The sequence below is a fragment of the Ochlerotatus camptorhynchus genome, unplaced genomic scaffold, assembly GCF_037179485.1.
Source record: "Ochlerotatus camptorhynchus isolate MF236.1 unplaced genomic scaffold, CSIRO-AGI_Acam_v1.1 ptg000149l, whole genome shotgun sequence".
Taxonomy (NCBI): domain Eukaryota; kingdom Metazoa; phylum Arthropoda; class Insecta; order Diptera; family Culicidae; genus Ochlerotatus; species Ochlerotatus camptorhynchus.
Genome location: NW_027040639.1, coordinates 200,001 through 214,605, shown reverse-complemented (window position 1 = coordinate 214,605; position 14,605 = coordinate 200,001). Strand labels below are relative to the sequence as shown.

Here is a 14,605-nt window from a genome sequence, read left to right as displayed (position 1 = left end):
CGAAGGGTTCTCTGCATTGCTTACCGAGCACGCAAGTGTCACAGAACCCGATAGCATTGACCTTCGGACCAAATCCTTCCGCCACACTATACCGGGCCAACGTGTTCATCGTGGTCTGACTGGCGTGACCCAAACGACGATGCCAGAGTTTTCCAGCGTCCGATGCGCATAGATTTGCGGTAGCTCCTGACACGTCCAAGTTTAAATCCAATTCGTACAAATTACCTCGTAGATGCGCTACTCCAATTACTGAGTCATTCTTTTTCATCATCGCTTGATACTTTCCACCACGGCTTGTGAATAGTACGTCGATTCCCGCTTGGGACATCTTCTTCACGGATAGCAGGTTTCCTCTCGGCTCGGGCACGAAAATCACATTTTTCATTTCAAACTTCACCCCTTCTCTTGATAGTCCAGTAACTTCACCTTCGTAGTTTCCGATAATTGAAACACCATCTTTGGCTACATCGATCACGAACGGTTGTTTGAGTTTCCTCACCGACTGCATGCATTCCAAAGTGTTCACCAGATGGTCGCTGCATCCAGAATCCACAACGAAAACTGACCTCTTATGTTCCGTCTTCGTCGGCATCTTGTTCACCATGAATGAAACTGATTTGCTGTTAACGGCCGCATTCACCTTACCTTCTGGCTTCTTAACATAGCAATCTTTTTGCATATGTCCCACCTTTCCGCAACGATGGCATTTTCCGGTAAACTTTTTGGTCTTCTTATTTCGTCCTCCGACAAACGCTGCACTCCTATCTTCACAAGAATCTTCCATCCGATCAGACCACTTGGATTCCTCCGCCAACAATCGTTGCTTCACGGTTTCCAACGTCAGGTCCTTTTCGTTTATATTCTCTAAAGCTGTTACCATGGAGTCGTAGCTGTCGGGAAGGGTCAAAAATAACTGTGATACCGTATCGTTCTCCTCCAATTTCGCACCAGCGGTCTTGAGCTGCCGTACGATGTCGTCGAACTGCCTGAAATGATGCCGCATTGAAGTACCCTCCTTCATCCGAAGTCTTGCCAGTTGCTTCCGTAACAGAGTATGACTTGCCACAGACTTCTTCGCGAAGGTGTCTTCGAGTACCTTCCACATATCGCGAGCCGTCTCCTTGTCCCGTACTATGCCAAGACATTCATCGGAAAGGAATCCGACCAGTAGTGACTTCGCTTTCCGATCTGTCTTCATAAACTTCGCTCTTCCAGCATCCGTTGCACCAGGAACTTGCCCCGTAAGCGCTTCTGAAACTTCCTCCGCATCCAGGTAGAGTTGAACGCGAAAACGCCAGTTCTCAAAGTTCGATCCGTTTAGCTGCGGAATTCCAGAGCCTTCCTTCGTAGACGAGCCCATAACCTAAAGGAATACGGTGCGGATGGGGCGGACAGGAAATAACCAGGACAACACTTAACAATGAACAAGTTTTATTAACGATAAAGTTATCTTGGTATGACTGCTCTCTTCAGTGTCTTGATATGGAATGACGCTAGAAAATTAATTGGAGTGTTCAAGACAGCAATCCAACGCCTACTTTGTTAACATAATACACCCATATCTAATATATAGACGGTCACAACTTCTGAGCCACCCCTTATCCTCTATTCACTCAAATGCTACGTAGTTTATGCATGTTCCCTTATCCCTGTTTGTGCGCAGCAGCGCAGCCCACTTAGTTTACGTCAATCTATTAAATGGGACAAACCTAAAGAATTTCAAAATTGATACGTGTTTTAGAATATACCAATAGTGCAATGGCGTGCACAGGGTGGGGCAAGATGGGGCAATTTCCCCCTCCCCTTTTATAAATAAGATTTTTATTTTCACATTTACAAAATTAAAATATAAAATAACTTGATTTCTTGATAACTTGATTTGAAGGTAAAATAACTTTATTTCATAATTTAAGGCACTGAAAACCTTTTATTGCGTTAATTCCTTTGAGATGGTGCCTGAAAATTGCACCACAAAAGTGCATGAAGGGACAAACTTCATTGAAATTTTTTGGTCAAAAAATTGCACCACAGTGGTGCATACAAAAAATTTCTGGCGTAATTTTTTTTTCATGGTGGTTCGTGGAGGGTTAAGAGAAGAGGGTAAATTTAAGGTTGAAAAATTCACCTTCGTGGTGGTAAATCGAAGAAAAAGTGTTTTATTGAATATTTCTGGTGTAAAAATACCATCAAGGTGGTGCATGTAGGGATTAATCAAAATGAATAACTCTGGTGGAAACAATGATTCATGCTAAACATTTGGAGGTGCACATTTGACTGAAAATTTCTGGTGGAAAGTTCGTAACACTGTGGTGAATGTAGAAGCAAGGTTTATTCATTTTTCTGGTGCATAATTTGCATCGTTCTGATGAATGCAAGCTTCATTGAAAATTTATGGTGGAAAATCTGCAGTATTCTGGTGAATGAAGAGGCAAAGCCAGAAAATTGCACCACAAAGGTGCATGGTGAAACAAACTTTACCGACAATTTTTGGTGCACCTTTCTGGTGAATGGAGGACCATGCTTTATTGAAAAATTTGCATCGTTCTGATAAATGAAATGAACAGAAAATTTCTTGTGGAAAGCTAGCACTGGTCTGGTAAATGAAGGTACAAGCTTTATTTAAAATTAAGCTTTATTGAAAATTTCTGGTGGAAAATCTGCACCGTTCTGGTGAACGGATGGGCAATCTTTTAGGAAAATTTCTGGTCTTAAATTTCTATCCTTCTGCTGAATAAAGAAACAAATTTTAATAATAATTTCTGGTGTAAAATTTGCACCATTCTAATGCTTAGAGGGAAGCTACTTTACTGAAAATTGATGATGAAAAATCCGAAAAAAGGGACAAGGTTTATTTGGTGGAAAACCTGCAACATTCTGGTGATAGGAGAAGCCAGATATATTAAAAATGTTTGATAGAAATGGAAAAAGGAAATCTGCACGAATCAGAAGATTTGAGAAGCAATTTTTAATGAACACTAGCTGAGTGTGCCCAGCCTTGCTCGGAATTCAATATAAGCTTGGGTTTATGCACCAATTAAAAAAAAAACATGCTATATTTTACGTAGCCCCCCCCCCCCCCCCCCCGTCTTATCTCAAGGGCTACCTATGACCTCCACACTTTCTGGTGTAAAATTTGCAACAATCTGCTGCATAGAGGGGCAAGCTGAATTGAAAATTCCTTATATAAAAATTGCACAGTTCTGGTCAATGTAGGGGCAAGCTTTATTGAACATTTCTGGTAGAAAAACTACAACGTTTTGGTGAATGGACAGACAACTTAAACTTGACTTCCGAGAAGAAATTCAAGGGTATTGAATTCTGAGGACTTTTCCAAAAGAAAAGATTTCTGGGGATGATTCCATTACTATTCTGCGGATAATTTCTAGTGAATCCTGCAGATAGTTCCAAGATAATTTCGAAGAGAATACCAAGAAAATCTAATTTTGAGTGAAAAAGGAATTATAAGCAAAATTTAAAGAGAATTCCGAGGATAATTTCTAGCTCATTCCAGGAAAAATTTCTGAAACTCTAAAGCAGTTCCAAGGTGTTCTGAGAAAAAATCATGAAGAGTTCTAAGTATAATTCCAGTGGACTTCAGAAATGAATTTCAAAAAAGCTCTTAGGAGAGTTCTAAAAAAATCCGAGAACAACCTCAAGGATATTGAATTCTGAGGACTGTTGAAAAGGATTTCTAGGGAGTATTCCAAGAAAATTCTGCGAATAATTTCTAGTGAATCCTGCAGATAGTTTCAAGATAATTTCGAAAAGAATTCCGAGAAAATCAAATTTTGAGTGAAATTCTGAGGATAATTCCACCAAATAAAGCTCATTGCGGGAAAAGTTTCTGGATAATACTGAGGAAATTCTTCTGAAACTCTACGGGATTTCAGCTCCAAGGTGTTCTAAGTAAAAGTCAAAAAGAGTTCTTAAAATAATTCCAGAGGACCTCTGAGAAGAATTTTAATAGAGCTCATACAGTTCTAAAAATTTCGATAAGACCCTCAAGGAATTCTGAGGATTGACTTTTTTGCAACTGTATTACATTTAAAGACAGCTTTTGGATTCCCTTATTGAAAAGTGGGTATTAGTTTGCCATTGGACCTTGGTCTATTGTTGTCTTACTAAGAATTCGTCTAAGAATCTTCTCTGAAAATTTAAAGTAATTTGTTACGGTGGTTAAAAAGTTGCAGCTGTTTATGTGCGTTGCAATAAATTCGGGATCATCTTTAAAACATGTTGAATGTTCTGCATCAGTTCTTGCCACCCCGACTGGCGGTCCTTTGAGACAGGGTGACTCAATCCTTCACATAAGTCGTAATTCCGTTAACAATCCTGTAATCGCTTGTCAAAATAGTTTTGTGCGATTTGTTCCAATCGTAACATATTTTTTAATCCTTTTAAATAATCTTATTAGCCTTGGAATTTAGGTCAAAATTTGAAAAAAAAAAATCAGAACTACAATTTGACCAAGTTCAACGTACTCGCAACGGTAAGAGTAAAGTGTAACTACAACTGCATATGCTGGGTAAACACAATCGCAGTGATACCCATGTTGGTAGTATGGAAGCGTGGAAAAATTTCAAAACCAGGAAGGATATCGACGAAGAAATGGACCACCAAAACAGCTATGATTGCTGCTAGTGAGGCAAAGCGGCTACAAAATCGCTATATAATGGAACGTTTCATCGATACTGTGCGCATACTTTGCAAAGGTGGCCGACCACTTCGTGGACATTCGGAAAGAGCGGAAAGTGTGCCACTACAATCCTGTGCTGGAAAAACACTTGGCGGAAGGTGCCACAAGTAACCAGTAACCATGTAGTGTTGCGGAACATTGCGAAAACCTTGCGAGTTGGTGATTGTCATCAGGTATGTATATTGATAATAATGGGATTAAATTGCCAATTCCATTGGATGTCTAAAAGCAGTTTGCATTGAAGAAGATGAACCATCACCGGAGCAAATAATAAATAAAATTAGCTAAATTGAACAGTAGGGAAACCAGGAATAGTGGTGGGTTGACAGCACCATCCACCACTGGACTGATGCAAAATTTGAAAATTTCGCTCCACAGTTCTTAAACGGTTCCAAATCGGGTCCTGGTCAGCCTCCCGAAATTTGAACTACTTTACTAAGAAACTGACTTAGCACAAACCATTTCAAGTTTATATGGGAATTAGTATGGGAAAACTTATGTTTTTGTTCATATCCATCGAACAATTCACCACATCACTATGCTTTTAAAGATCGTAGCAGTGATTGTAGCAAATTTTCTCAGCTACAACTTTGGTGAAAACTACTTTTCAATAAAAAGTAAGGAACAAAAGTTATTAATGATTCAAGTCACTGATGTCTTATGATTATGCTCATTCAACTGTTCAGCAGGCAACATTGGTGTTTCTGGTGCGAAGAATAGAACACAAATATCATGGCTACTATGTCACACTGTAAAATACAGTGTTGCTCACAGAACAGCTGCCTGATCTTTGCTATAAGATTATCAATCTCTTAAACAATTAATAACAATTTAATTGGACATTTGATTGAAAAACGACAGTGGGCAAAGTTGTAGCTTAGAAAATTTCCCGTAAGAATAATTATAGAAATTTTCGAAAAAGCAATATGGAAAACGGGTAGAAGACAATGAACAAAAGGTTTGGTTTTCTCAAAGTAATTTCAATATAAACTTCGAATAGTTTGTGCCAAGTCAGTTTCTTTCCAAATGAGTTTAAATTTTGGGAGGCTAATCAGGACCTGATTTGAGACCGTTTGAGCACTGTGGAGCGAAAATTTCAAATTTTGCATCAGTCTAATCCACCACGCAGTGGAGTATTCCCCATCCCCAGATTAAGTGCACGATAGAAAAAAAAAATTGGCCCCTCCTTAACACGATTCCTGTGCACGCTAGTGCAATAGCGTACCTTAGCTTACCTTCAAGGATTTTGAACGTACCTGCATAGAAATACGATTTTGGCAATGACCGCGTGAATCGACCAAATTTCCTCGCAAATGAGATTTATCAAATGCGTACTTTACGAACCTGTGATTAATTTTTAACCTACCTCTTATTTTCACTTAAATGCTTATTCTTAACTTTTTAAACCGGTTTATACATAAGCTCTGATCAGGGAATAGAATTTGTCGAAAAAAAATTAGCCAGATTTCATATAAAAAACATTATCCTTAAGTGCATTCTAATCAATTTTAAATGTAATTTATATTTTAAATTCTGTGATTTTTTCAATGAAAACTTTAAATGGAAATATCTCAAAATGACCTCACCTTTTTATTTAATTTTGATGACGCCAAAGTGTTCAGCTAATACTTTTTTACTTAAGAATCACTTAACGAGAAAAAAAAAAACAATTTGTTTCGTTTGGGAGGTACTGAATTTAAAATTTTACGAATTTTTAAAAATGATTCATTCCAAAAAACGAGTTTGGTAGAGAATGTTGGTATATTCTTGAAAGTTATTTAAAACTATCAAGTCTGTTAGTATACTGAAGACCTGATGCTTCTATCTTTAAGTTCAGCAATCCCTCCATATATGCGGCTTTGGTATATATGATTTCCATATACAGGTATACTGCCGTTATACGCATAAGAGTCCCACGGTACATAAGGATTGCATAAAACATGGGACAGTTATGCGTATAACAGCAGTATATCTTGATATAACGTAACTGTCACTTATGACTTCCATCGTCAATATCTCACTGATAACAATTGAATCATACAAAATAATATTATCAATAAATGGAGGATCATCTGATCTGTACAATGGTGTTTTCGTCTGCTTCTATTTGTGCGGGGGACGCGCATACATGGAAGCCACGTAACATATGGGATTTGGCTTAGTTAATAATGTTACTATGCCTCTTTGTTAAGCCTCTTTGTTGCTATGCCTCTTTGTTCTTAATAGGGACAGCTTTCGGTAATGACGCATACACTTGGTTCCGTTAATTATTAACAGAGGGTTCCAATGAATATCCTGGACATATGGAAGGTTACTGTTTTCGGAAAAGTTGTACGGTGGATCAAGGCATTAATGTTGTCCCTTTCCTGAAGTTATCTTGATTTCCCAGAAGTACTCTGGATATCTCTGAAGCTCTCAGAACTTCAGAAAAAAAAAAAATCTGCAGTTTTCCTGAAATTAATGGAACCACCTTAAAATTCTTATTACTTCCCTAAAGTTTTTCAAAACTGTTTGGAACTTATAATATAAAGAAAGTGAGAAGGATTTGTAATTTCAATTTAATTCCACTACATTATTTGCTTATCCTTTACAGAAACGCGTCTTTCGTCTGCAAACTTATACAGTGTCTTGTACTAATACTCGACTTCAGGGCTTCGCTTATGTTTGTTTATGAATCCTCCGTAAAATTTCGGGCATTTCCTTTAATTCCCAACAACATTGTCAAAGTCCCTATATTTTTTTTGTGAAAACAATTTCTAATCTTTGCTGAAGTTCTCTGCACTTCCGTGAATATCTTGGTTGTTCTTTGAACATCCCGAAATTTTTCATAAATTCACCAAACTTACCTGAAGTTCTTCGGACTATCCTTCTCCCCTCCTATCGAAACTTTTTGAAGGCTCCCGCTATTTTCCTGAAATCATGTAACTGCCCTGATTTTTTTGGACCTGCCATGGAGTTCACTAAAAAACAAATCTTGCAGCTTTCCTGAAGTTAATTGAACTGCACTCAAGCGCTTTGGACTTCACTGAATTGAATTTTCCTGATATCTGAGGGACTTTCCGAAAGCTATTGGATCGTCTTTTAAATATTTTGAACTTCAACGAAATTCATAAGGCTCCAGATTTTGTACCGATGTAAATATAACTTTCGAAAGAAGTCCTAACAAACATTCACACGCTACAATTGTTTGCGCTCATTTATTGTTTATTAAAAAGATATGAATAATAATAATCGATTCTCGGACCTGGTTACTCATGGAGTAACCATGAGTATCCACGATGACAGGCATGTAATCCGTAGGTTAACTGCTGCAACCGGATCAATTGTGCGTGGCCCTTAAAACCCGTCACATTCCATTTGGGCGCTAGCTGTCAACCAATTATATTGTTTTTGCATTCGTGGTGAAACGATCTATAGAATTCAAGGCAAAGTTCAGTGAAGCCGGATGTACTCCGCCACTTTCAGGGGCACAAATAGCATCAGAAGCCGTGCAGATCTGAAAATTCAACTCGATGCTTATGTACAGTGAAGACTGACTAGGATGTTGCATGTCATAGAAAGCCAGTTTGACAATCGAGACAATGCGAAGTGGAAAACCAAACCATTGGCTTAAACTCATTTTTTACTAGGTTTTGCATTCCAACTCCTAAAGATCTTCCAGGTAATGTAAAATTAGCTGTTCAACCTCAACCTCTTACGAACCCGTCACTCATGACGGATGCAATACTGAAGCTATTGTCAAAAGCGTTCCTGTTCTCATGGATTCTACTCGTAATCACTCTTGTATGAAGGGACGGATACCATCAGTGTTCATCGAGCCACCGGGATGCATGTCTGCAAGCTTCATGGAAGCCCAAAAACCCCTCGTCACAGTCGAGCCATTGCGGCCAGCGCCCTGCAGACATCCCGGTCCTGTGTACGAGAGTGGAGAAGGGGTCTTCCAAGCCGTCCTCGCAGGCAAGTATTCGCACAACGAGAACAATTTGCCTCCGGTAACGTCTGCCATTTCAAGCGGTTCAACGTCAACTCCATTCGATGCAGCCGCTCAGTGGTGTCACACGGAAGCCAATCAACGTAATCGTGCCCAATCAGGGACATCTATTTCATCAGTGTTCGTCGAGTCACCGGGATGTATGCCTGCAAGCTTCATGGAAGCCCCAAAACCCCTCGTCACAGTCGAGCCATTGCGGCCAGCGCCCTGCAGACATCCCAGTCCTGTGTATGAGTGCGGGGAAGGGGTCTTCCAAGCCGCCATCGCAGGCAAGTACGCACACGTTTCAAACAGTTTACTTCCCGTGACATTGGTCGATTCCAGTTGCCGCTTGTCAACGAATGTGGGCTTATCTGCCAACCAACGCACCACGGAAGCTCTCGGATGTAATGGCACAATCACAACGGACGATGGGGATGTGAGATTCAACTTTAATTTTCAGTCGTGTGATTTTGGTCGTTTGGATGACGTGCTCTCAAATATCGAATGGGATGCTCTACTGCGACGGGAATCATTGGACGAGTCTGTATCAGCTTTCTATGATAAACTTTACGAAGTTCTTAGTGACCAAGTACCTCAAAAGAGACAACGAGCTTCTTCAGTCTACAACAAGCCATGGTGGACCTCTGAACTACGTCATCTACGAAATGTCCTCAGGAAAGCACGCAGCCGTTTCTTTCTGATGAAGTCCGATAGTGAGCGGAATAACCTTCAGGAAGTGGAAACAACGTTCAAGGCACTGCTCTTTTCCACGTATGAAAGTTACATGGCTAAGATTCAATAAGATGTCAAGCAAAATCCTTCATGTTTCTGGAATTTTGTCAGAAGCCAAAAATCGGCTACTCACATTCCAACTAACGTTGAATACGACGAAACCATCGTTAGCTCTAATTCGGAAGCAGCAAGCCTATTCGCCAAGTTCTTCGAGAGCGTATTTAGCAAATCATCGCCTGTTCCTCGCTTCAACCGCTTTGCCCATATTGCTTCACCAGACATAAATCAACCCGACGTTCAGTTTTCCGTTGTCGAAGTGGTGAAAGCCATTGAAGAACTCGACGTTGATAAAGGACCTGGAATGGACGGTATACCACCCTTGCTGCTGAAGAATTGCTCCACCGCACTTGCATCTCCCATAACATCTCTATTCAACCGTTCGCTGCATGACAGGATGTTCCCAGTGGCTTGGAAATCAGCTTCTATCATTCCAATCTACAAATCCGGCAACTGTAATCGAGTCACGAACTATCGAGGTGTTTCTGTCTTGTGTTGCTTGAGCAAAATTTTCGAAAAACTGGTGCATAACGCTCTGTATAACGCCGTATCTTCATTAATCTCCGGCAGCCAACATGGTTTCATGAAAAAACGCTCCACGACTACAAATCTGATGTGTTACGTCAACACCTTGTCTCACGAAGTTGAACATGGACAACAAGTTGATTCGATTTATATAGATTTCGCAAGGCCTTCGACACTGTACCACATATCTTGGTAATAGACAAAATGGTACACATGGGGTTTCGCTGGATAACGCAGTGGTTGTTCTCGTACCTGTCGGACAGAACCGATTGTGTTGTAGTGAATGCGGCACACTCCCAGCCGTTCAACATCACGTCCGGTGTACCCCAAGGAAGCGTTCTTGGGCCGCTGATCTTCAATATCTTCGTAAATGACTTGTGTATGGTGCTCTCTTCTTTTAACCTTTCTTTTGCCGACGACTTGAAGATTTATCGTGTCTTCACTTCTTCAGAAGACTGCATGGCGTTGCAAGAGGACATAAACGTTATGCTCGTTTAGTGTAGCGATAATGGAATGTGCGTGAACAGGGACAAATGCAAAGTTATTTCGTTTACGCGACGCACCAGGCCCGTCCATCAATTTAAAACGGAATCCGTCATACTGGAGCGAGTTCTATCGATTTGTGATCTGGGCGTTACTATTGACTCAAAATTGAAGTTGAACAAACATGTAGCTATTATAAGCGCCAAATCATTTTCTGCACTCGGATTTATTCGTCGACATGCTTCAGATTTTACTGATGTGTACGCTATCAACACGTTATATGTTTCGTTAGTGCGAAGTATCCTGGAGTATGCAGCTCCTGTATGGACACCATTCTACGCGACGCAGATCTTAGCAATTGAGCGTGTGCAGAGGAAATTCATACGATTCGCTCTACGCCGACCGATGCCGATTGCAGCGTTTGTTCGTGTTTGATGTCATCACAGGAGGTATTGACTGTCCTGCACTTCTTGAGCAGATACCGATCAACATTCCTCCACGTCGCTTCCGAAGTTCACCTCTACTGGCAATTCCGTACCACAGGACGAACTATGGGCATCACAATCCTCTTGATTCGTGTCTCCGGGCTTTTATTGAAGTTGACGACAAATTCGATTTTAACATGTCGAAAACTGTATTTTCACATAGGATTAGGAATTAAGTCTAGAAAATAGTATTAAGTAGTTCAGTCTGTGCGACTTAGTCGAAGGCGGTGATCGTAAATGAATAAATAAATGGCCCTTCATTTGCCACAGGTCCTCGAATACTTCAAAACAAGCGTTTGCCATATTCGGACTGAGTGTGATAATCACATTCCGGAAGTAACAAAACAAACTGCACTCCTAAAATTCAACTCTACTTAATGTTAAAGCTAGAAACAGTATTTCTACAACAGTAAATTGTGAAACCGCTCCACGCTAAAAGAGCCATATCACACTTGGAACGCATTTCGCGATTAATCACAACTCACAACCTTCGCCATTAAGGCATTAAAAGCTCTGCTTTCCACCCCATTTAACCCTTGCCCGCCTGGCACTAGCTACTGATGGTCACCACCCACCACCACCCTCACACCATCAGAATCATCGTCCTCCTCTTCGGCAACTGGCGTGAGCGAGTGTTTTTGATTATCCTTCTGTTGCTGCTGCTGCTGCAGCTGATGATGATGATGGTTATTGTGGGCGGCAGTGGGCGTGTGCAGTTGATTATACCCATTCTGCCACGGTGCCGGTTCCTCGGGTGGCGGTCGCGGCAGGTTATGCGGCTGTTCATGACGATGACGTAGCACTTTCGAGATGCTGTTGCTGCCACCGCTACCGGAAAGTAGTGTTATCGATCGATACCGGAAGCACACGAAAACGGCAAATATGGTCAAACCGCACCAGCTGAGCGCGTACAGCAAGTTGTACCGACTGGCCACGAACAGGGTCCAGTGGAGGAGCTGCAGGATGGTGGCAAACGTGGACAGGATGGCCCTGTGAGAAAATGAAGAAAGTAAAGAGATTGATTGATTGATGGAATAGCTGGCGGTGATTGGTCGGTGGTTGGGGAACATTTCCCATAAATTCAATTCCAGAGATAATTTACTTTTACAACTACATTTCAATATTCTAATTAATGTTGTTTAGTCCAATCAATAAATGTACTGCTGGTTGCTGTTTCTGACAGTACTAAGCCTAGTGCCATGGAACTTTACACGCAGCTTAACAAACCATTCTAGTAGTCACATTAAGGCCCATCATCTTCGGAAAAATGATCTGGATGACTTCGAAGGTGAGTACAGTTAAGTCCAAGGACAAGTCCAGGGACTAAACAGGTAAATGCACACAAGTTCACACGCTCACTACTGCCGGGTGTGTCCAAGCAGTCATTTCGAGATCTACTTTAAAAGTCTTTAACAGGTTGTCGACTACCTGTTAAACCCTGGAAAATCAGGGAATCTAAGGGAATTCCATTTGTGATCTGTAAACTTAGGGAATTTTAAGTAATTTTCTTTAAATTCAGTAAAATATTCCGTAATCTTTATTGATACCTGTATTACAAACTACAATGATAGCACCAATCATGTACGAAAATGAAGCATTGAATTTAAAGATTAGAACTTGAAAAAAAGGATTCTATTTGAACAATTTAATAAATCCAGGGGGAAAGATCTTGGTCTAGACCCATTTTTTAAAGATCCAAGGTACGGATATGGCCAGCTCGGGGACGTATTTCAGTTTCAAGGTTTCGTAATTTGGAAAATTTTGAAAATTGTGGACTAAGCTCACGTGGCTTAAAAAATAAGATTCTGGATCATTTAAGTTTTGACGATTTGCTGGCTTATGAATATTTACAATATTCTAAACAACGTTGTGCACCATGATTTTTTTTTGCTTTGGTTTTGTGTAAGACCCCAGTTTTAAAACAAAAACCAAGGTTGCGGGTCATTAGTAATTTATCTGATGTCAGACTTGGAAACGGATTAAGAAACTAAGATCTTGGAATACGGAAAAAAAATCAAGGGCCATAGTAAAACAAACTTTTAAATCAAGAACCTGGATGAACCTCTACATTGGTGGTGCATAGAAACAGCCTATAGTGTAGCGATCGTGTCAGCCTCTAGCGGTTAATAGGGGAACCATCAAAAAAGTAATGAGGGTGGAAATTTTCACCTTGAAGCATAGGAAAAGGAAAATATTTTCATCCTTCTTGATTAATGTATCCACCCCTGCGGTAAAATCGTCATCCACGTCGAATGTTTTGTTTTTTGTATCAATTTTGCAGTGATCGAACGGGTGTTTCTCTATATTTTGTGTGAGAAAATTTAAGATTTATAAAATTGTGTCAGCGGTTATGATCGTCTGGATTTTTAATGTGAAGTTAATTCAGTTGTAAATGAGTTCAGATCTGTAGATAATCGAAAAATATGACCACTCCCGATGGGAATTTGTAAGTTGTGTAATAAGAGCACCCGCACCAATGCGTTGCTATTCGGGCTGCTAGTTTGACAACTTTAGCCATTGCTATTTTAGATAGAAACTTGTTTCCGCACCGGTCGGTGCTATCACGATTGTGAATTTATGTTTTCGGCTTTCGCACCGATAGTTGCTAAACTTATCGTCGAACTTCGAACTGAAATCGATCACAGAGCTTCGTGATTGTTTTTTTTTCGACAGTATTGATATACCTAATCACGAAGACTGAATATTGAAGGTTAAGATCCAACTACAGACTCAGGTCCTCCGGAAGATCCGAAGAGCCCAGCGATTTTTTTTAATCACTTGTTGTGATGCTGCATGAATTAATTTGAATCTGGGACCAGCACGCGCACACTGGTGGTCACGAAACTGTCCTCTGGGAGATCCGGATCTTCCATAAAAGTGGTCAATTCGTAAAAATAATTGAAATATCGATCTTCGTATGCTCATCTTATAAAAGTTGCGCACCAAAAGGCAAAAAGGCATTTTCGGATGCCCATCTGGATTACTACACACTTATCGAGTCAGTAATTTTTACCAAGTTTTGAATTGCGGAACTCTATTTACAGACTTACTTCTGTTAACCCCGTGTAATGTTGAAAAATAAAATTTGTCGGTTTTATCCAATATTTACGAATAACAGTCATTTGAATTTTTACCGAGGTTTTCAGTAATCCAAAAATCCAGTAAAAAATACTGACTGCTGTAAAAAAAATCTAAGTTGTAGATTATATAATTTAGCTTGTGAATGTCTCAAGCTCGGTTGGTCGAATAGATTTCAGGAAAATTTACTTCAGCGAAGATCAAGAGCTTCAGGGCAGTTCCATTAAATTCAGGAAAATTAAAGCTTAATGACGTATGAGTAAGTTACGTGAACTTCGGGTAAGTTCTGAAAATATTGGTGCAGTCCTATGAATATTAGGAAAACTGTGAGAACTTGAGGGAGGTTTATTTATTTCAGTAAAATAGAGGAAAGCATCAAAAAGTTCCGAAAATTTAAGGATAGTAAAAAAACTTTAGGGAATGAACTTAAAAACATTAAGAAAGCTACACAGAAGATCCATGTTTAAATGGAAATTTAAAGGTCTTTTGGGCAGTTCCATTAATTTCTAAACAATTCCAGGAACATCATCAGGAAAACCTAAGGGAAGCTCCGTAAACTTCAGAAAACAAAAGAGA

The 14,605-nt window shown here is 40.0% G+C and overlaps 1 protein-coding gene across 1 annotated transcript in view; it reads right to left on the bottom strand.

Annotated features, from left to right (window-relative positions):
• Window positions 1-11,353: 11,353 nt before the first annotated feature.
• Window positions 11,354-14,605, bottom strand: part of LOC135701051 (uncharacterized) — a 26,940-nt gene continuing 23,688 nt past the window's right edge. The window contains exon 5 of the mRNA XM_065221757.1: window positions 11,354-11,941. Coding sequence (XP_065077829.1) covers window positions 11,506-11,941 — 436 coding nt within the window. The 3' untranslated portion in view covers window positions 11,354-11,505. The remainder of the gene's footprint in view (window positions 11,942-14,605) is intronic.